At 42.6% G+C, this 23,213-nt stretch overlaps 3 protein-coding genes across 3 annotated transcripts; 1 reads left to right on the plus strand and 2 right to left on the minus strand.

Moving 5' to 3' along the window:
- Positions 1-656: 656 nt before the first annotated feature.
- On the minus strand, positions 657-4,498 carry armc10 (armadillo repeat containing 10). Its single transcript, XM_071537734.1, has 6 exons — positions 3,963-4,498; positions 3,647-3,792; positions 3,340-3,474; positions 2,997-3,173; positions 2,687-2,758; positions 657-2,340 (listed from the first exon to the last, which is right to left on the minus strand). Exons 1-6 carry the CDS (start codon positions 4,234-4,236, stop codon positions 2,089-2,091), a joined length of 1,056 nt encoding a protein of 351 aa, XP_071393835.1. The 5' UTR covers positions 4,237-4,498; the 3' UTR covers positions 657-2,088.
- A 390-nt stretch (positions 4,499-4,888) lies between these two features.
- fbxl13 (F-box and leucine-rich repeat protein 13) lies at positions 4,889-23,163 on the plus strand. Its single transcript, XM_071537703.1, has 18 exons — positions 4,889-4,960; positions 5,106-5,212; positions 11,655-11,809; positions 12,262-12,371; positions 13,876-13,971; positions 14,091-14,226; positions 18,421-18,473; positions 18,986-19,086; positions 19,689-19,818; positions 20,291-20,389; positions 20,783-20,903; positions 20,997-21,159; positions 21,612-21,731; positions 21,853-21,976; positions 22,110-22,190; positions 22,460-22,594; positions 22,737-22,900; positions 22,980-23,163. The coding sequence occupies exons 1-18, from the start codon at positions 4,889-4,891 to the stop codon at positions 23,161-23,163; spliced, it is 2,151 nt and encodes a 716-aa protein (XP_071393804.1).
- On the minus strand, positions 14,000-19,937 carry LOC139659454 (leucine-rich repeat-containing protein 17-like). The gene is made up of 7 exons (XM_071537735.1): positions 19,759-19,937; positions 17,850-18,117; positions 17,239-17,715; positions 16,830-17,044; positions 15,897-16,052; positions 15,213-15,354; positions 14,000-14,809 (listed from the first exon to the last, which is right to left on the minus strand). Exons 2-7 carry the CDS (start codon positions 17,972-17,974, stop codon positions 14,527-14,529), a joined length of 1,398 nt encoding a protein of 465 aa, XP_071393836.1. The 5' UTR covers positions 17,975-18,117; positions 19,759-19,937; the 3' UTR covers positions 14,000-14,526.
- Positions 23,164-23,213: the final 50 nt, after the last annotated feature.

Here is a 23,213-nt window from a genome sequence, read left to right on the forward strand (position 1 = left end):
TGGATGCGTCTAATCCTAAATATTTCTGACCCTCGTCCTTTTCTTATCCTTGCGATGACTAGCCCGCCTGCCTGCTGCACTTGCGCTGCTCAGCGGTCCGACTCTGATGCGCCGTGGATCTGATGTTGGTCACCTCGTTTGTTCAGAGGGGGAGGAGGCTGTAGGCCCAGGAGGGACAGAGAGAGAGAAAGAGAGGGAGAGAGAGAGGGAGAGAGAGAGAGAGAGAGAGAGAGAAAGAGAGAGAGAGATGCATAGACTAATACACATCATCAGTGGTAAAACACACTGGGTTTCATTAAAGTGGGGGACGTCGCAATGATTCATTACCTGCGACCAAATAGACAGTCACGATTTGTGAAAATTAAGATGTCATAGTGAATAGTCAGGCCTAGTTGATGTCAAACTGCGATTTTTTTAACTGATTTTTTATCTAATTTACATCTAAATCAGAAAAGGTATCTTGTAGATCATCAAAGATCTTTTTTAATTCGATGAAATTTAGGCTATAAAGTCAAAGGGCATTTCCCTGTACTGTAGGACTAGGCCTTGTTGTCTTGTTACAAATTCTGTGAACGATTCTTATGAATCAAGAGAAGTGAAGACTAAACAATTCAGAGAATTGAAGACGTTATCTGAAATAATAGGATATAGGGTATTTATTGAACCATTCAAGCAGACATAATAAACATATCCCCCATTTGATAGGCAAAATGCTGACTAACTTCATCAAAATAAATAGGATTATCTAGGTCACAAGAAAATCAGCCTCCTGCTGTATCTGTTCTGGTAAACCAAATGCCTGAGAGATTGGATTTGGGTCAAGTGTCAGTGTTCAAAATCAGTGTTCAAACATGAAAATTGTGCAGCATTTCGATACACCTGGACTGGCTCATGCCATAAAACGCTTACATTAAAAAAAAATCATATCCAAAGACAGTCATCACATTTTACATACAAGTAAGAGGCATGCAGCCCCTGCACCCCATCCCTTTCTGTAAATAATCTACAGTGTAACAAGTCAGCAGATGGGTCCACAGCTCCAGTCCTCCAGCTAGGCAACATGTGGCTCCGTCATTCACGGTCTGTCTTATGACATCAAGTTAGCGGCTTAGAGAAGCCTGGCATGTAACACTCAATCACTGTTGTCCTTAAACGACAATTCTACGCATTCAAAACATCTTCACATATGGTAAATAAATGTAGGGCAGGCGTCCCACAGCAACTTCCTCAAACAATGATGCATTTATTTGGATTTATGATAGCAAAGTTTTCAAATGAAACACAAAAAATGAAAGATTTTGCTTTCATTAACGTGATACAGACCATGACCATTGAATCCAACACGTTTCTGGCAGGGTAAGGGCTAAAATTTCCAACCGAAAGTGGCCTACTAGGACTGGGGCTGTACATCCATTCACTGGTGTCTCCAAGGCATGCTAGGGTGTGCAGTGAGAAACCTCTTCTCTCCAGCTATATGCCTCTCTGAACAGTTCATCATACAGGGGTAGTAAATTGGGTCATGTTGTTCAGGTCACACCAACACATTCTCTGAAAAGTTTTGGCAGTGGGTTTGGGTTCAGAAATTTCACCTGGAAGGTGCCGTCGTCAGAGAAAACAGGTTCTCAGAAGAAAGGGCACTGTGGAACTCTGCAGGAGAACCGTCTCTTTCAACGAGACAGTAACTCCCGGGGGCAGGAAAAAACAGTGGGAGAGGTGGCCTGTACACAAGAACTCTTTATTGAATGGCTTCTTCCTGCTCCCCTCCTCCCACCACTTTGCTCATTGATCAGTTGTTGTCAAGACAGATGGAAAACATCAGGCAAATGGGGTTGGTGAGCTAGAATAGGCCATTTAGTGATGTATGGAAGGAATAATGTGGATCTGGGGAACATTATTGTAGGTGGAAATAGGATTCTGGAAGAGCAAGCTGAGGATCCACTGGAGGCCTCAATGGGTCTACACAGCCTGCTCCTGTTTACGGTTGTTGTTGACAGATCTAGGGTTTAGTTGGAAGGGTGTTAGGTTGATGGCTTTGGCAAAGGTTGTAGAAGCAAAGGCCGAGCATTGATAGAGTGTCGAGAGGGAGGTCTACGTCAGGATACGGGCCACCTGGGCCTGAATCTCCCCATCAGGGTGTGAAAGCAGCTGGACCAGTCTGCTGTGGAGCTGGGAAGACTCATCTAACAGAACCCGGAAGAGGCAATCCTGCTTCCACCTCAGCTCGTCAGCCACCTGGGCAGAGGGCCTCCAGGCCTTTAAGTTCCCTGCAAACGTCAGCAGTCGCAGAAGCACTGCAGGGGTGGTCCGCACGTCGAACAGCAGCACAACAGAAGCTGGTGCCTGAGGCAAAACCACATAGAGAACAGGATTAAAATAAGGACTTATAATGACCATGGGCTTCTATATGCATCATTAAAAATAACGACTAGTATTTGAGAGTTATATAGAGTAGAGGTGCCTTTGAGTCTTTCTGAACTTCTGTAGTTAATCATTTCTATTGCTATGCTACTGCTAAGCAAAAGGTCTTAGAAGTAAAAAAGTAATGACCCTGCTCACACCAGAGATAAGCTCCTGCCCTATGGGTATTTCTGCTGTGATGAAGGCTTACTTATATCTCCTATATTCAATTACCAAAAATGATTGCTCCATGTACGCATAATCGTGTTACCAATTTAGTTAATCTCACCTGGGCTTGAACAATGTCGTCCATCATATCTGGATTAGATGATAAATTCACAAGGACTTTCAAAGCCTGAACCTGAAAGAAAAATATTGGAAGAACTTCACATACAGTTTCTTTTCACAGCCTTATCTGTCTTCCAACTCGTGCTGGTATGCATCAAGTGTCTCAGAATGGTAGTGATACATTACAGATCATGATATATGAAAAGTTCAATGGGACTATGATAGCTTTCAACACTCTTGAAGAAGAACTTAGAGAATATTGACACACAGGTGCAACCCCAAAAAGATGCAGAGGGCAGGATCCTACTGACCTGTAATGCTTCATTGCTCACAATGAGCAAAGAGAGTAAAAGTGTGATTGATCCCTTCAGCAAGTGTTGATGCTTGTCTGTGACTGAGAGGTTTGTTAACAGCCTGAGAGCACCAAGCTGAAGGTCAGAATTCACTGGTGACATCTCAATCAGCTCCAGTACTTGTGGCACATAAACCTATGAAGGCAAGATAAAATATTTAAGAGAGCCTGTCTTCTCCAAAATCATCACTTAAGACAGATGTGAATACATAAAAGAAAAGGTAGAGTAGAAGGATGCTACAGTATTCAGACTCTACAATAGACTAAATGGCATTTGTTGTGCAGTAAATATGACAACATACCTTTAGCTGTTCCTGGTTTTGGAGGTTCATGCTCAGATTATTCAAAGCATTCAGAGTCTGCACTCTAACTTCTGCCACAGGATCTGACAGGAAGCCAGCTATGACATGAAGGCCCTCAAATTCCCGTATGAGATCCTGAAGGATCAGTGGAGCAGAAAGATGCAGAAAGATGGAATTACACGACTGGCAAGACATGTCATTATACAAATGTGAGTGTGATTGACTGTGAGTGACATATCTGACAAAGTACAACAACTATATAATTTTACAATTGTGAAAAATTGTAGAAAGCCTAGTTTTACTGTACCTGGTTAACAGTGAAGGCAGCAGCATTTCCTAGAGTGAGTAGGATCCGACATCTGTCAGATGGATTACTGTTGGTCTGGAGACATGACAGCAGCATCTTCAGGTGCTGTGGCTCCAGGCTCCCAGGTGACTTTGAGATGATGTCACCTGTGGAGCAAAATAATACATTTAATATTTAATACACGTTAGCAATGCAGGAGACTGTGCTTTTGTGACCAACTGTGGCTGACGTTGGCAGACACAAGCTTATCAGCAGGGAGTGAGGAGCATACTTTGATAACAAAACAGCTCATGTTAACTAGCTCGACAGCTCTTACCTGATGCAACATCCACAGTCTGAGTGTCAACCCCTCGGGTACAAACAACATTCAGTCCAGATACTTTGGCCAACAGGCTCCCCGGTTGTAGGGTGACTTCACCAGGCTGACTGCCCTTGACACCACGACTTTCACTGGTGGCACTTTTCTTGTTTCTCTTGAAGCTTCCCCCGCTGATAAGTTTGTAAATCCCGTAGGAGGCTCCAGCCCCGGCAACTATACCAAGTAGCGCCTTCATATTGCCCAGCTTAGGAGTGACACTGCCATCGCCCATGCTGCTATCTGAATTTTGGTAATGTTAGCTAAGAGATTTGTTAGCAAGCTAAAAATGAAGTTAGCTATTAACTAACGCTAGCTAAGTGGCTAGGTAGATGATCTAGGTTACAAATGTGCTACCAGCAAACTTACTCCGCTTATTAGTTAGCTAGCGTTCACGAAGATCTAACGAAACCACTACAAACCTAGCCAAACTCATTTTGACACCTTCATTATCCAGGAAACTAAAGAAGTTGGCTGACTAGCTAGAGTTGTCAACAATGTTCTGCTCCGTTGTTCCTGGCAGCTCACAGTGGCCGACCAAACGTTTCACAGAGTTGCTAGCATGGCTATCAGGCCAAAATCTGACCATTATATTTGGATATATCTATTTTTTTTTTAAAACAAATCATTAAACATGAAATATGTTAACAAAACAGACGTTTAACTAACTCTGCAGAACAGTCATATGCATCCTGGTAGGCTCACACAGTTAGCTTGATTTCTCTTTACCCTGCAATACATTAGTTGTCCAACACTGAGTGTACTGTAGTTAGTCAGTTACCTGGCAACGGTAAAGTAAGTGGACAATTTCCAATTGGAGATGGAGAGTACCAGGTTCAAAGCAAAATCTGACTAACTAATTTTTAATTTTTAATCAGAGGCACGATATGGCTTTACAAGACGCAGAGCCTGCTCTGAAAGAGTACATACTGAAACACTCCTTGCCGCAAATATATCAGGTAAGTTGCCTGGGCTAGATAAAGGTTGGTTAACCTTATTACTTTAACAATTAACGCGAGCTAAAGTCAGCTGTTACAGTTAACTTAGCTAAACCAGACGAATTAATTTCACTGTAACTTCAGTGTCTTCTTTTTTTGACAACAGGCCTTACTGACAGCTTCATGTCTGTCATGTCCCAACGACCCAATACAGTTCCTGGAAAGTAAGCTTATGGCCTTTCAGGGACATCACAATCTTCAGGATATTGACTGGTAGGTAAATCTCTTTCTAGGTGAAAGTGAACCACAGATTGGTTTGTGAATTTTCATGAGATGAACACTTGGTGGCTCACTTTCTCAAGTTTTGATTTTCTCCTTGGGGTGTAATCCAAGATGCCTGATTGAGGAGTGAAAACAAGCACCAATCTTATTTACATTCTCAAGTGCGTGTAGGCTACTTTTGCATTTTCATTGTATGATTTTTATTTATACTTTTACTAAAAAAAACAAAAAAACAATACTTAATTGCATCACTGGCCCCAACAGTTAGGCTATGTTACTTTGCTGAAAGTAACAAATAACTGCACAAAAAAGCGTTTGATTTTTACTTTAATCAGGATGCCATTACATCAGGACATTTCTACTTCCAAGTGATATTCACTTTTCATTTTACACATCTGTAGTTGCTCAGGAGTGAAGTTCTGGGAATCCTATCTTACCCTGGTATTCCCAGCCCTCAATATGATAATTACAGGCACAATTCATTTTTAAACTAGGACCAAGGATGCAGAATGATATAACATGGCCTGCGTCTTCTTACATATGTGTTTGCAATACAATTTAGATTTTTCAAAATGAAAGTAAATTTGTGATGGTCACTACAGGCCATGTGCTGAAAGAATTTAAAATACTCTACCAAAATTAAATATCACTTATATATGTATAAGATTTGTATATTACTTCTTACACTGCTGTTTATATTGTCAAACTCCCATCATTACTGCGTGTTTGACAGTTAAGTAGCCTAGCCATATCTGTAGCCTATATTACTGTATGTGAGCTAATTTATAAGTCAGCAATTTATGAACCACTTCAACCAGAAATATACTATATCTACAATTTGTATTATCTGATTTTGATGTCAACCTTATTTCGAGGCACACATTTGTTGATGATGCAGAACAACACATTGCCCTAACCTCTTTGACAAGTAGCACTGTGGAGACCGTCTGTAAGGACCCTGATGACACCGTGGTACAGTATGCTTCAATAGCTTACAGCCATCACAAATGAATCCCAGATTTCCCAGAAGAATTGCTCAGACTTGAGTCAAATTAAATGATTGTTTTGGTGCCTTTTACAAATATTGCTATTCCATATTCCCTTTTAGCTGTCCTGTCTGTTTGAGAAGGCCTTCTCCTGTTACAGAAGAAATTTAACAAATTCTTACTTAAGGTAAGCCCAAGAACAGCAGTGAAGACCCATACATTACTTTGAAGGATTTGTCAAAGAAATATGATATTTGGAAAAAAAAAAAAAAAAAAAAAGGGGATACAAGTCATGAGCTCCATAAGCATTTGGGCAGTAACACTTTTTGTCTTCGTTCTACAACACATCAACAACAAGAACAAGGTCAAAGTTCAGACTGTGTACTTTCACTGCATTTTGAGCAATACAGGATGCAAGTTAAAGATCTACAACCCATTTTGTTCACCGTCGCCCTACATAGGGGTTCCAAAAAGTATTAAACTGATTAAGATTGTGCAGAAGAATGGAATCAAAACAATATGCCACTGGCCAAATATTGGAGTTCACTGTACACACAGCTCTTGTGATGGAAAAACAAAGACCGCTGACCCTGAAACACTGATTTTTTTTTTATTATTAGGTTATCCCAGGTGATATACTGAAGACACAAGAAAGACAAAAATACAATTCCTTTGCTGATTGAGCAGCAGAAACCAGATCTAGTTGTGCTTAATTTCAGAAGCTCATGGCAACAGATCCTATTGAAAGCCAAAAAACATAATTAGTGAGGCCTCTTTTGTGCAGCACCCAAAATGCATTTCATTTTTCAAATTTTTGAATATTAAACATTTAAAATGGGAATACTTAGCCGTACAAAGGACTTGCTGTCAATCACCAGTTTGGCCTATAATACAATAAAGAATAGAAAAAAGGTTTGTCACTGTAGTACTGACAGTCAGTTTTCATACTAGAATTGGACCTGATATAACATTTTGCTTACTACATCAGTTTTTTGCTTAATTCCTGTCTGGGCTATAAAATGGGCAAGCCATGCTCTTGAAGGGGCACATCAGCCATAATCCAAGTGACCCCTTTGGTGCAATTGGCCCCTCCAGAACGTGTGTTTTGTTTTAAATCATCGTTTATTTGGTTGTAATGCTCTGTTCTCAACTACTAAAGAGCCCTATTTATGTTGATAAGTTACTTCAACTTATCAACTTGGACTTTATAATAGTATCCATCACTGAAACACCCATGCTACTTTTGAATCCATATATAATTTTTTTTTTTTTTGCTTTGGGTAACACTATACAAGGATTCAGTGTCCCAATAACATAATTGGAGGACAAATTCAAACTCAAATGAAATTGGGCAACATTGTTAATTTTGAGATGTGAAAGATGAACCATTGAATCAGTTTTGTTTCAGATTCACAAATGGGCCCTTTAAGTTCTAGTTATAAACACACCAGATATGTAGGCAGGCAAAGTATTTTAAAGGTTTCTCATACCATTTCAGCTCAGGCTTGGAAAGACAGTTCTCTCTGCTTCACTGTACTTCCAGTCCTTTTACATTTTGGGATCTGGTGTTCTTGTATTGACGTCGACTTGTAGCAGGTTTCCACAGGTCGTTAGCAGCCTTGCCACCAGATAGCAAAGATGGCGTGTAGCGGGTTTGTGAGAAAAACATTTTGCCCCTTACATAGCCGTTTCTGGACTTGACAACGTAACTGGGCAGAAGTGGAGGGGACACGTTCGAGTCCGGTTGAAGAGCAAGCCTTTGGGAATTTACATAGCCACCATTCTTCTGATAGACACCACTCTGAGTAGAGGTAGAATCAAAAACATTGGATACAGGCAGCTGTGTAGCAGGTCTATAGGTCAAGTTGCTGGGCTTCTTGGCTTTGATTTTACGCTTCTGCATGGAAACTTGACTTTTCTCCATGGTAGGCAGGTTGAATGGCTTATAAGGGCCAACTCTTGCTCCACTCACATAGCCACCATTATTTTGAGAACCGACTTGTCCATTTTGGTTAGAGAATGAACTAGGGTTTTTTCTGACACTGGGTATATCACCAAGTTGTAGTATCACTGGCACCCTACTAGAGATTGTATTCTTGGTGCCAGAATTCTTGGACATGCCTTTGTGGTCGCCGCCGCTCGTAGGATGAAGGCTATATGAGCCAATGTCAGAGTCACTGTTTGTGATGGCAAAGTAATTTTGTTCTTGTTTGATGGATTCTTCATTGGGAACTAAGCTTGCAAAGGCTCCTTGTGGTTCTGCGCTTGGAGCTGGGTCAGTTGGAGAGTTGAAACTCACATAGCCATCACTGACCTGAGGTGCGATCCCGCTCTGGGTAGAATCGAAGCCACTGGGAACAGGAATCTGAGTGTGGGGCATGTGTTGGGGTTCCTGAAAGATGGGGAGGTGATTCTGCATGGAGAGATCTGATTTCTCCTCATCTTTTGCCTGGTCAGCAGGGATGGAGGAGTGAGCAACATCGACTCTGTAGTCACCGAGATAACCATCATGTTCACTTGAGCCATAATGAGAGTTGGAATGTTTCACAGTAAATACTAAGCTAAGCTGGGATCTGACCGGCTGCTCTGTAGGAGACACTTCACCCTGAGGGACATGCGAGCTGCTGCCTGTTTGGACACTGACATGACCACCACCACTACTCTGAGGTGAAAGGTCATTTGAGCTGGAATCAAGACCACTAGACGCAGGCAGCTGGACAGTAGATGGGCGGTTTATGTCCTTTGACTCCTTGCCAACAGGGACTCGGTATGTCTGAACTGATGGGGCTGGTTTCTCCTTACGTTTGGGTAGCTGAGCTGGAATGTAGAGATCACCTCTGGGTGGATTGACGTACAAACTTGTGCCATAAGAACTAGGTTTAATTTGTTCAGTGGAGGAACTAAAGGATGAGGGCTTTTGTGCAGAGAGGACATTATCAGCTTGAAGCACTTTACTTAGCTTCTGACCTTGCAGAACTTGGTTGCTGGCTTTATTAAACTCGCCAAATGGTTTTCTGTAGCCTCTAAAGGAATCGCCATCAGAGATACTATAAGATGGATATTTTGGCTGTTGGCTATTCTGCTCAGAGGCTAAATTAAATGTTTTACCTGAATGGTGGCTGAGACCTTCTGATGGGCTGGTTAGAGGGTTGGCCGGGGCAGCACTCACATGGCCACTAAAAGAAAAAACCTCAGAGGACAAGCTAGAGGGAAATGGACTTTGTTCATCTTCACCCTGCACATCAAGAGTACTTGTCAAACTATCAAGTTTTTCCCTAAAAATATCAACATTAGAGAAACTTCTATCAGCACTTGAAACATGTTCCACTGCTGCTAAATTGGGGCTAGGGTAGAAAACAGGGTCTGGTCCAGAGTCTTGGCTGTTATAATCACTGGCAGGATCAGGGAGAGAGAGGCTTTCTCCTGGCATTTGGTAGTTGGCACCCTGTTCATTCTGTTCAAACGCTGCATTTAGAGGTTCATTCCAAACTTCATTTTCACTGGCGTCATTTTGGGAAGGCCTTTTCTCAACATAATTAGACCTATAGCCAGTGTCAGACTCCTCTCTAATATGTTGACCATTAGAAATCACCTCATTTTCCATAGTTTCCCGGGCTGTTTGAAAATGTATATCCGTGTCACTGCCTGGCTTCAGGAAGGAGCTCTTCATAGATTCTACAAATTGTTTGAAATGTTGCATTGTTGGGAAACTGACGCCCTCCACAACTTTGTTTTGTGTATGGTCTTCCCTTAAAATGCCAAGGGGGTGTCGATCATAACCAGTATTGGCACGCTCATGTTTTCGCACAAAGGCTGTGGAAGGGATCACAAAAAACTTGTCTGGCTCAAATCCTGAGGGAGGTTTGCTTTGCACCCACCTTAGTTCAGTGGGACTTGCAAAAGGCCCGCTACCCTCCCTTCTCTGGGCATGGGGGACCGGTTCTCTCTGAAGGGAAACAAAACCCTGGGGCCTCAATGCTTGTATCTGATCCCTTTGATTTGAGTCATGGCCAGTATTTGAAGATGCTCCATAATACAATGGGTCTGAGATATGCTGGGCAAGTACACCTCCATAGCTGCTGAATTCAGGATAGCCATGTGCAATATTGTTACCTGACAGGGAAAAATGGACACCTACAATGAATTCATCTGGTTGATGATGTCTGTTCAAGTTAAATGGAATGAATGATATCAAATTCTAACCTTCTTCAGCAGGAAAACAAATGCAGCCCCGGAACAATAGAATACAAAGCCAAGAAACCCTGAAAAACATGAAAGTTAGACAAAAAGATAACTTGTGCCAAGATTTGCCAAATTCTATTCTATACTATTCGACTTACCCAAATGGAAGAGCCATGGCAGTGGGTTCAATCACAGCGCCCAGTGACAGCAGTGGCAGCAGACCCTTGATTAAAACTACCAGCCCAGACAATTCTCACTTTGAGAGCCCTCCTACCTCTTCTGGAAATGGCATCTCAGCTCATTCATGGCGGAGTATTAATTGTGTAACTTTGTTTCCCCTTTTGTTAAACCTCACCCTTCCTCCATGAAATTCCTCAGAGGGTTTGTGAGTGAGGAATGATGGGGAAAATGCAAGTAGGATACTAAAACTTTTCAGATTCAGTCCATACTGATTAAAATTGGCTGATTGCACACAGCTGATGCTGTGTGGAAATCAACCTAATTACACAAACACAGGAGGAGCCAGGATGCTGTGTGCTGTTTGCTTTCAATATCACTAAACTTATCCAAAGATTTGTCTGGAAGATGATAGCTTAAAATACATCTGTTGCCTTCCACTGCATGTATTTTTAAAGTCTTGGGTACATGTAAATTAAATTGTACTTGATTGACAGAAAGATAGATTAAGTGTGATCATATTTTTGGAACATAGTCTATTGGGGTCACATTCAAGTCATTTCATAACATTTCATGAATAGACCTACTGACATGCTAAGCCCTTTCACCTAACCTAAAAAATGTAGGCCTTGAAATAGATCCATAAAAAGATCAATATATCTCCTGATAATACTCAGAGAGATTGACTCAGAAGTAGTGCTGAGTAGAAATTTGAGCCATGTGAATGAAAGTCCCGAACCTTTTCTCTTGATCACTGGATCACTGGTTAACAAGTTGAAGGGTTAGCCAGGTCATTCAATCTCCCAGATTCCCTTTCACCTCCCTATTGTCAGTATAGAGAACTGCATCCCCGGCCTATGGGGCCTTTTGTCCCACCAACCACTAAGTACCATCTAAATATCTAAAAACCCACTTCAGTTGAGATAATTATTAGAAGAAGCTAATTTGAGATAATGCCACAATGCATAGACTTCATCCGTGAATATTTTTTCCACAGCATTGCTTCCTATCTTGTTGAGTGGCTGAGTTCCCTGACAGTCTGCCTGTTTACTGAATTAATGATGAGCTGTGTTTGTGGGTGGGGACAGGAGGTGGAAGAGGTTCATCTCCAAGAGGAAGAGCGATGCCGTGGAGCTGGAACTGAAGATGGACATTGCAAAGAAGCACTATGAGAGGAAGCGCCAGGGGGTCGCACTCGCCAAATGGTTGAGCTGGGTAAAATTTCGCAAGAAGACGCAGACTGGTAGGTGACCAGATTAGCATTTCTGAGCAAAAAAGGAATAATAATGACTAGTGTAACTGTTGTGGATTAACTTTTTTTTTTTCCAAACTATGACTGTACCAAGTATATCGCCAGAGAAAACATACACTGTGGTTAAGAACTGTGTCCAAACTGAAAGTCATTCGCACTGTACCACCACTCCAGTGACTCATTTTGTCCCCTATGCTTTCACTGTTTAACTCTATAACTTTACTTTCTACTTTTGGAAGCTCAACTTCAGATTGAATACAAACTACCTACATTTGTGATCATGATATTGTTACCATTGTCTATCCCACATCTTTTTTTCTTTCATAAACGAGATACGATGGCAGAAATTGTGGTATTATATACTGTATTTATTCAATTATTATTTATTCAAAAGTCTTATTTTGGGGAATTCAAACAAGATTTAAATTTCCTTTCCAACTCAGCTGCCATTGAGAAACTCAAGAGAGTTTTAAACGCTGTCCGCCTTAAACGCATCATAGTTGCATGGCGCTGCGCTGCGAAGGACTCAAAGAGGACAAAAGAGTACTTTGAGGTATGAATACCATTCAGACAATGAGATTGAGGACCTTTCCAAAATATATATGTGTTTGTGTGTGTGTGTGTGTGTGTGTGTGTGTGTGTGTGTGTGTGTGCAGTATGTGTATTGATGCATTCATCGACCTCTGATGTACTTATCACTTCCAGAAGTTGGACATGGGTTTATTTGAAATGGGCAGCAAAGAGCATCAGACTGGGGAAGGATGGGATGGACTTTCGGCACTCCCTAGCAAACTCTTACTTAAGGTACCCACTCCTACAACCTCGCAGTATACAGTATTTCTCTGTTACTCCACCAGTTTCTCCCTGTTGTATCCATATGGTTTACCTTATGTTTCATGAGTCTGATTAGCTCACAGAGAGAGATGGCCCTGGGTTTAACTTCACCTCCCGGCCCTCCAGGCAGTTAGTGATGAGGTCATATCTGTTGCGTAAGACTTAAAGTGGACTTCACTGTAAACATGCTCCCAGTCTCTTTGAGGTCAGTTGATTAAAGTCAGTTGTGGCTTATTATGGTCTAATATGGCCCATTATCCATTACCATGGTAAAGGCTGTGTTTACAGGACGACTCCTCTCACTCCTCTCAGGAATCTATCACTGTGTTTCAGAGCTGCTTCCCGAGTGTTTTGTGCACATTTTCTACCAGAGGAGTAGCATGAATAGCTTGTTTGTTGTTTCTATTAATAATATTTTTGTTTTATAATTCCTGAAATTTTTGATAAATGTTTTATTCCAGCGCCTCTATATTTGATATGTATAACTATGTTTAAAAATCCCAGTGAGCATGCTATCTCAGTGGGATATTATTAGCCCATCCAGTCTTAGCACCTTGTTTGTTTTAGCTAGTTTACAATGTTCTGGCGCAGAGTGCTAGGTTTTGGCATTGATTGTTCTGCTGTTTCTATCCAGCACCTCTCTCAGTAAATAGCGCTTCAACATGACTATGTTTGGAGAAAGAAAGTGGCCTTGTACACATGTAAATGGCAGTGCCATGCACATTGGCTGTGGGTCAGAGGCAGAGGTGGCAGTTGGTCCTGCATATTTTGTTATTGGTGCCAAACTGCCCCCTTGGGACTGGCCAAACATTCCCAAAGGGACAGCTATTCAGGACCAAAGATCAGTCAAGTTATCAGGAGATACAGGAACATGCACTTAAAGCAAACAACATTTTCACTTGAATTTATCCCCACAGCTTCATGAACTGTCAAGCACTGATATTAGTTGCAGTGGGATCATAGTCTGTAACAACATTCATTTTTTGTGATTCTTGCATGTTTGGACAACAAAGTCTACAAATCATACTTTAAGCATATTTATGCATTTTGGCAATTACAGCAACTTGGAAGAATGTTTTTTTTGCAGGCAGTTGGCAGTTGGTTTGGTGGTGTTTTTTTCCTGCATAGAACCTAAATTGTGGAAAAACTGAATACCTTAAAGTGCTGATATATTTAGAGTTCCACTATTGGAAAAAACATGTTGTATGTTTGTCTTCCCTCAGATCTTTCAGTATCTAGAGTTGCGAGACTGGCTGAAATGTGCCGAGGTGTGTTGCACATGGAAAGCCATCATCCGGTCAGGCTTGCTGTGGAGTCGGGTCTGTACCTCATACTGAGATTGATTGTTGCATTTAATTCATAATCGTGCATATTTACAAACAAACACTAGACTCAGGCAGGAGTATTAATGATTTCTCCAAATGTTTGGCTCTGCCAGATCAACTTCTCTGTGGAGAAAGACTGGATAACTGACAGCACGGTGAAGCAGATTCTGCAGAACTACCGCCCATTTGTGATCCACCTCAACATGCGTGGATGCACGTCCTTAATGTGGCCCAGCTTAACATGCATCAGTGAGTATTCCAGATTCTCTTGACAGATGTTTTCCGATGTTAAAAAATACACATTTTGTATAGTTTACAGATGTACAAATGATGGTTCTCTCACAATAATATCAATAATTAGCCTAAGAGCTGAAAAGTTGATATAATTCTTATATTTTTATGAAAAATACATACATACAACATTGACAAAACATAAAAGCAAAACTGAAAAAGTGACTTCCTTCTTCTGATACAGACTGTTTTTCAGTGTTGATGGGAAAGTAGAAACGAAGAAGCCTTTTTAAAGTCATAGTCAAATAATCACTTCAGTCAAGACAGCCTGATGATCTGGTATTTCTGGGGCGCTCTCAAGTGGCTCGGCTCCAGCTCCTCCTCCAGCTCTCCCTGCAGCTCCAGTGGTGTGTTCCAGAGCTCGGGGTCCGTTTGGTCCGGGTCTGTCTGGCTGCGCTGCCTGTCCTTAGGGCACTCTCTGTTGTAGGAATGTACATACTCCTCCACACTCTCTCCAGTGTGTTCAGGAGGGGAGCGACACAGCAGGCCAGAGTGCTTCACCACCGGGTGCAGACGCAACCAGTACACCATGTAGTGGATGCTGAAAAATGTATTTATTTGTTCAGTTTTCATTTGCGTCAAACAAAACTTGCGTACTAGGGCTGAAAGACACTGAAGGACAAAAAATTGAAGTTTCAATTGAAGTTGAATCGAGTTTTTCTTGTCATAAATTGTTTAGAACTTTAAAATTGATCAAAGAAAAGTGATTTTGTTAAAAAGAAAATAGACGTCAGTGGGCAGGATTTATTGACTTTGAGTATGATGAAAGGTTTTCACCAATATTGTACTTGATTCATGGACCAAAGATTACCCGGAGCTCTAAAACACCTTGTTTAGAAATCCAGTTTGGACGACTTCTATTTAAGCAATTAATTGCAGCTTCTGCGATTTGGAAATTGCAGACGTTCACATTGCGATCAGTGCTCATGAGCAGAAGAACCCACCTGTAGTCACACACCCAGGGGTTTCCTCCCAGTTTAAGCTGCGACAGGAAGTACAGGTCTTCCAGAACGCCATACTGGACGAAGTGCAGGCCGTTGTCTGACAGGTCCAGCTCACGAAGGTGCAGGAGGCCAAACAGGGAGGCTTGGAGAGGGAACAAGAAAGTGATGGATGGATGCAGCTTATATTTATCCGTTCTCTTTTTTTCTTTCTCAGCGGCCATCATTAGTATACTTATATTTAGACAGACCTGTTGCAGTGTATTATTAACTAAGAAAGGCACAAGCCAGTGGCCCTGTCAGTCAACTTTCACACTCAAGCTGGAATGTGTGGGCCGAGGTTCAGCTTCTGTCCACATCACGTATTATAATCACTCTGTGTCTGTAAGCCTCTCGTCTTCCCCCATCTAAATAAAGTTAATACTGTATACACAAAGATGGCAGAATGCCCGCTCCGCTTTAAAAAGGAAAAAAAGAAAGCAGATGTCTCCTACCAGTTGTATAACATGTTCTAAACTTTTCGGCAATCCATATGTTATCTATCAACCAAAGTAAAACACAACTCTATTCATGTAGGTTGGATATTATAGTGAATAGGAAGCATGTGATATTCACCGATAATGATTAATAAGCATACATTATTCCCTGAGATATTCCCTCTCTCTATGCGCACATACAGACTTATACCTGTGTCAATGCGCTCCATATTGTTACTGCTGAGGTTAAGAGTCCTGAGGCTCCTGGCTCCTTGGAAATCTCTGGGTCGGAGGTGATGGATGTTATTATGGGACAGATCCATATGAACAATATCTTCTGGAATACCTGTAGGCACCTCTGTTAGACCTAAAGAGAGAGGGGAGGGGGTTATTTGGGTTAGTCAATCACATTTGGTCATTTTACAAAAAAGACAATTTTGCTTCATTCATTTGTTCAGTATTTGGGGTTATGGTGTTTTCTTCTATACACTGCATATTTGTCAAACCAGGGAAAAGCTCTGGTGAATCCAGGTAGAAAATCAGTTTGAGACTCCCATGGGCACTGTAAGCACTGCAAGTGCAGTAACTGTAAAACTGACCATAATCTGGGTTTCTTACTAAGGTCCAGGCCCTCTGCCAATAGGCTTACATTATAGCCAGGACACATGGATTGATTTTGTATTCTTAAGTGAAATTAAACCGTTTTTGCTTATTAGCTTTACCAGATAGAAAGAACATGTTGAGAAGAACTTTATTTAGCTAATACTTTCCAAATTTCCAAGTTCATAACAAGAGAATGACTATTAAGTGGACTCAATGAGAAGTGAAGGAAACAAGCAACATAACATAGAATAGAAAACACCTGCCAAACCAGCTGCCTCTCTTTGCCAGTTCTGCGTCTGGCCCTGAAACTCCTTTGAGAAATGGAGGTTTTGTCGTTCTAGTCATGTGACGGGTGCGCTAGTTAATCACGAGCATACGTGTTCTCTGCAATGGAGCTCAAGAGGTATTTTTTCCTAACCCCACTGTTACGTAAGAAACACATGTGCCGAACCTACACGCTGAAACATAGTGAGGCACGGGTTTGCGCAATAGAGTGCAATTAGTAGTGATGTGTGAAAACAAAAGGTGATTGTGAGGTAACCTCTGCTACTGCAGTCCAGCCGTGGTTGGGGGAAAAGGTAGGTGTGGCAGGAGGTGGTGGCATCTGGCTTGTTGCGGAATGGAATGGGCTCTATAGAGTCTGTGGGGTCTGTTTGGTCGCCCTGTGGGTCGCCGGTGGGGTCCGACTCCCGACAGAGCAGCTCGGCATCAACCTGCTTCAGCTTTCTGCCTTTCTGCCTGACGGGCTCAGCACACCTGGCGGATGAAATACAGGGGATACATGGGGATATCATGAGATGCCTGAGGAAACTAAAGTGTTATTGCCAGTAAAATAGCTGAATAATGGATTTCTGTTGTCTATTCATCATTCTGAGACACTTTAATGACTAGTACACCTGTGGAATCAGAGCAATAGATTACTCTTTAAGGCTTTTTGTGGAGGCATTCACCTGGCATGAGTTCCTAGATTACGGTTGCTTGGGACCTGAAGGGTGCGTATGAGGCTATCCATTGGGCAGACACAATTCCAGGGATTGTCATAGAGACGTAGGTAGCGCAGGTTCGGCATGGGGATAAGGGCCTCCTCACTGAGCGTGCCCAGTCGGTTGTGCTGCAGCAGCAGGGTCGTGAGGCGAGTCAGGCCCTGGAAGGCCCCTTCCTCCACCATAGAGATCTGGTTCTGCTGCAGGTCCAGGCTCTTCAAACCCTCGAACCCAACGAAGGCCCCATCGCGAAGGACCTTGATCCGGTTGCGGGCTAGAAGGAGGTGCTTGGGTTCTTGGGACCAGGTCTTTGAGGAGGGGATGGAGTTGAGGCGTCGGTCCTGGCAGTCCACAAAGACGTCTCCATTTTCTGTTGACTCTGAGCAGTCAGCTGCTACAAGCCTGGAGGGGCCTGATCTGCTGTGGCGTCCTCCACCTCTTACCCTGACATAGTGTTCAAACACAAGAAAAACTTTTGTCCACATCATGTTTCATGCATGGCTTGTCATGGTCTCTACAGGTCATTAGAGTAGGTGATAAACAGAATCAACAAATTGGACCCCAGAGTAAATCCGTACCTGTCTCGTGTGAGGCCATGTCTCGCCCCTCTGAGGCCGCGACCCCTGCCTCCTCTCTTCATCTCAGTGGATGGGAGCAGCAGGAGGAGCCAGAGGGCCAAGAGGAGAGAGGAGGTCACATGCATCCTGAGTCCAGCTGGGATTGTCTTTTCAGTGAGAAGAGCTGGGGCCAAAGCACAAGTTTGGGATGGAAAGTGGGCTTGGAAACAGAAGCCAGGGGTCCTAGGTCAAGAGTGTTATTGTTGATGAAGCACAGCTGCTGCTTACCCTGCAGAGAGAGTTAGAGGTAGCACATTATATAAGAGACAGGGACAGTCCTAGAATGTATATACAGCTTTGAAACAAAGCAGAAAACCATGAGGCTCCCTGTTGTAAGGATAAATAGGAATGTCTTACATAACTTCTTATATATTACTTGGAGATTTCCAAACTATGACTACTTCGAAAATATAAGTTACCACATGCTCAGGAACCACATACGCATTCTCCCTCAGAAGAATTATAATTAAAATATTTCTAATAATGCACAATAGAGTTTGACCACCAGCTTATCTGCTCTCTGCTCTCTTAGGTCAATGCAGAAATCTCCAGGAGCTCAATGTGTCAGAATGCTCTAATATCACTGTAAGTAAAATACTGTTTAAATGACTGATAATGTCTGGATGATTACATAATCCTCAATCCAAGAAAATGTAAATTCTTATCAGAGAGTTTCTTCATATCACACAATCTACTTTACTATTTACTTGTGCTACGTACTTACGCACTATACTCCAATGTAAAATTACAACCACATGTGAATAAGGGGCTCTGTGGAAGGTGGGGCTGCATAACTTATAGTCAGTCAGTGTTCATCTTTATGATTTCATCATTCTCACAATCTAGTAGTACGTCAAGAACAACACATGCCTTCAGTTTCTGGTGTGAATTTTCATTCTGATATTGTATTCATTGTAATGGCTATTTATATATTTAGAGCAAATGATTTAACTTTTGTGAAAAACATTACAATATTGATTGAAAATTCAAGAATATACTTTTGTGATTGTAAATATACTGTGCTTTACACACGTGTTACAGGTGCCTTGCTGGGAAGGTGAACAGGACTTGACATTTCTAACTGTGCTCTTTAATAGGACATGATGGTTCAGAGAATAGTCGAGGGCTGTCCCAGCCTGCTCTACTTGAATCTGTCTTGCACACTTGTGACAAACAGAGCTGTGAGAGAGCTGTCCAGGTAAATCTATATATACTGTCCCCCAGCTCACTCAGTGTCCAAATGATCCAAAAATTCCTATATGACGCCCCCTTTCTGGCCTCCTGCCCCTACATTCCCAGAATCAGCCCCATTTCTGTTCCTCCAAAACACAGCCGACTGCCAGCTTGTATTTCATGTCTGAAAACAAACAGCTTGCCCAGTGCCGTTATATTATAATGATTTAGAGGAGTGGATGCTGCTCTCATAACTAAACTGGCAGACTTATGATTGCCATGTTATTGAATTTGGGGGTTCAAAGCATTTCAATTATTTCAACTCAAAACCTCAGTTTTCTGTCAGCAGCTCTTTTTCATGGTTACTATTGTTATGCAAAATATTTTGGAAAATTTCACATTTCCCCGGACAAGAATTTAAAAGTATCCACTCATTCAAAATGTGATGTTGTTATGTGTGCTGATGATGTGCACTGCTTCCTTTCCAGAATACACCTCTGCACCTTTTCCTTGGCTAAAAATCGACAGCAACAACAAAACAAACAACAATAACCTACAAAAAGCTTAAACACACATAATTTGTCTTCGATTTCTTGTATTACTAATCTAACTCCTGGTTTTGGACAGGAGCTGCCTGAACCTCCAGTACCTGAGTCTGGCCTACTGCTATAGAGTCACAGATAAAGGCTTTCAGTACCTGAGCACAGGGAAGGGCTGCCACAATCTCATCCACCTCAATCTGTCCGGCTGCACTCAGGTCAGTTGGTATGCTCCTCTTTGTTCTGTATATATTCTCTCCTCTGTCCACTCCAGCTGCAGTCAGGTCACAGCCTTTAAATAAATGTAGTCACTCCTCTCTGCTTGGACTTGCGAGTCCCCTCCTGTCTCTCGTAGTACACAGGCTGGGGCTTGTACTCTAACTGTTTCCCCGGGAGAATGAACAGAGATCTGAAGGAGAGAGAGAGTGGAGGGTTGGGATTATACTAAAAAAAAACTCCGGCCCACCCACCCACCACGTGCACACTCCACAACATCACACACATCCACCTCAACATATAAACACACTTCCCTCTGGGAGTGTGTGTTGGCTTGGCTCCAGATGGTATGGTTTCACATTACTGGATGAAGAAATAGTGAGGAGAGGGAGGGAAACTGCATGCAGGCGGCCAAATGGTTTAGATTCCAACATGGAGATATATATTCTTCCCTCTTCCTCTCTTTCCCTCCAGATGACAGTGAATGGGTTCAGATACATTTCTGCAGGATGCCCTTTACTCAAAGATATCGTGATCAATGACATGCCCACTCTGTCAGATAGCTGTGTTTTGGTAAGTATGTTCTTTGCTAACACATGTTTCAGGTTTAATGCAGGTATAACATCACAGCTCTGGAATGTTCAACAGAGAATACCCAGCACAGAGGAATAGAATAGAATAGAATAGAATAGAACAGAACAGAACAGAACAGAATAGAATAGAATAGAATAGAATATGGCACCCCGGTGGCTCAATCGGTAGAACGTGTACCAGTAAGGCTAAATCCAAATTGCAGTGGCACTCTCTACTGTGACTAGAATAATGAATCCATGTTGTCAGCTCATGAAGTATTTATTGTTCATATGCCTGCATTCCCTCACAGGAGAGAAGAAAGTTGCTGTCAGTCTCAGTCTCAGTCTCAGTCTCAGTCTCAGTCTCAGTCTCAGTCTCAGTCTTGTCCAACAGGCTCTGCTTGCCAAATGTCGCTCTCTGTCTGCCGTTTCACTTCTGGATACTCCTCATCTGTCTGACACCGCCTTCAAAGCCATCGCTGAAGTTGCCAAACTCAAGACTTTCAGTACAGAGGGTGAGATCATTTCGGTTTTATGCGACCTGTAATTCAATTATGCCCATGAAAAGGCGTAACGTCCGTTCTGTTCCACACCTGTGTGTCTCCCAGGTAACGACCGCCTGACAGACGTCGGCTGGAAGGCCCTGTGTCGCAGCTCACAAGGCCTCCGCAGGCTCCATGCTGCAGAATGTCCCAGAATGACTGATGCCAGCCTTAAATATATGGCCACCCTCAAGAACCTGCAGTACCTGGACATCTCACACTGCAACAAGTGTGTGTGTGTGTGTGTGTAAATCTTTGAGGCTGTGGAAATGCATCTGTCCGTAACGTCTTTAGTCTGTTATACCTTGAATATTCAGTGAAGCCTATGCTACACTCTTACATTAGATTGCATTACTTATTGTGTGTTTACTAGGGATGGGACGATATGCTTATTTCTGAGTCACAAATCTTTCTAGCAATGGCATTGGCTTACCAGAATGTAAACAACAATTTAAAAATGTCATTACAAAGTGCAAATAATATAATCTGGATGGAGAGCTTGTGAAATTGTGATGGGCAAACCATCTCATTTGTGATTACCACAGCAGAAGAAAGAAAATGTAGCTAATATCGCGATAAATTTTTCTGCCCCACGATACGTATTGTCACATTTCTGTATTGGGATATATTGAATTTCGATATATAGTCCCATCCCTAGTGTTCACTGTGTTTGTATTTCAGGGTGGACGATACAGGGATTCGGTATCTGACTGAAGGTTCCTCAGTCACCAAAGTGCGGGAGCTGAATGTGAGTCACTGCAGCAACATCAGTGACATCTCTGTCATGAGGATTGCTCAAAGGTACGTGACTGCACACACTCACACAGATCTCACTCTGGTCTGTTGTGCAGTGACACTTAGCAACTCTTTGTGTGTGCGTGCGTGTGTGTGTGTGTGTGTGTGTGTGTGTACAATTCATCAGGTTGTGTAAACTGCACCACCTCAATTTGAGTTACTGTGAGAGGCTGACTGACACTGGTCTGGAGTGGCTGAGTGGCAGCTCCATCTCCTCCCTCGACATCAGCGGTTGTAACATCCAGGATCAGGTGCTGTGTGCATGTCTGCGCTCACCTGTGGACTTCACAAATGAGGAAAATCACTGATCACATTCCCTCAGGAAGAAAATTAAAAACTAGCCCCTTTGGTGAACAGCCTGTAACTTGGTATTTGTATTTTTAGGGACTGGCTGCTCTTGAGGGAATTCACTTGAAGAAGGTGGTTCTCGCCGAGTGTGTCTATATCACAGACATTGGCTTAGAGGTACACATCTAGCTAGACTGTAGACATGGGGACCAAATATGTCATTTGTTTGATTTGCGCAGTTGTTTCTGTTTCCGTGACCCCGCCTCACTTGTGAACAAAAGAAGGCACCTCTGTTTGTCTACCTGTAGATCTAGTTCACCATTTCCTTCATGTCTTCTCCTCTCATTTATTTTCTCATCAATTCACATCCTGTTTCTCATCAATTCATCCCATTTTCCTCTCTCTTTCTCTCTTGCTCTCTCCTCATTTTTTCCATTTGAGGGTAGAAGCTCTGCAAGCATGTGAGAGACCTGGAACATGTTGACGTGTCTCACTGTGTGGCTCTGTCTGACCCGGCCATCAGAGCGCTTTCATTCTACTGCAGAGGTCTGGTCACACTGCGAATGTCAGGTTGTCCCAAGGTACACACACACACACACACACACACACACACACTCACTCACTCAGTTTGAATTTTTAAATTCTTTGAATGTTCCCTGACTATAATCTATTTCTCCTGTCCATTCATGCCACATTTTCCTGTTTTCTTCTGCCGTGCCTCAGATGACAGATATGGCGGTTCAGTATCTGGCAGGTGGAGCTCAGTACCTGCGAGAACTTGATGTGAGCGGATGTGTGCTTCTCACAGATCGCGCCCTCCGCCACTTAGAAAGGAACTGTCCTCCACTCAGCTCCGTCACCATGGCCTGCTGCAGCGGCATCTCCAAGTAAGACACACACTTACAAACCTCCTGCAGTGAAAGTGCTGCAGTGAAAACACTACTGACCAGTGAATGTCTCCATCAGGCTGGCAGCCTTGAGACTGCAGCCACGTGTGCAGTATTGGGAGCACAGCAACGACGACCCTCCCTACTGGTTTGGATACAACAACATGGGCCAGATGGTGCAGCCAATCAGAAAACCCGGCAAGACTGATGACACTTGGGAAGGGGAGGAGCCAGCACTCGGGGATGACAAGAGCAGGAACTGAAGAGAGGGTATACACACAGGCCTCTATAATTCATAATTTTATAAAAACAC

The sequence above is a fragment of the Centroberyx affinis genome, unplaced genomic scaffold (assembly GCF_046629955.1).
Source record: "Centroberyx affinis isolate AG114_WGS23_722 - 3 ecotype Tasmania unplaced genomic scaffold, CSIRO-AGI_Caff_v1 ptg003110l_1, whole genome shotgun sequence".
Lineage (NCBI taxonomy): Eukaryota > Metazoa > Chordata > Actinopteri > Beryciformes > Berycidae > Centroberyx > Centroberyx affinis.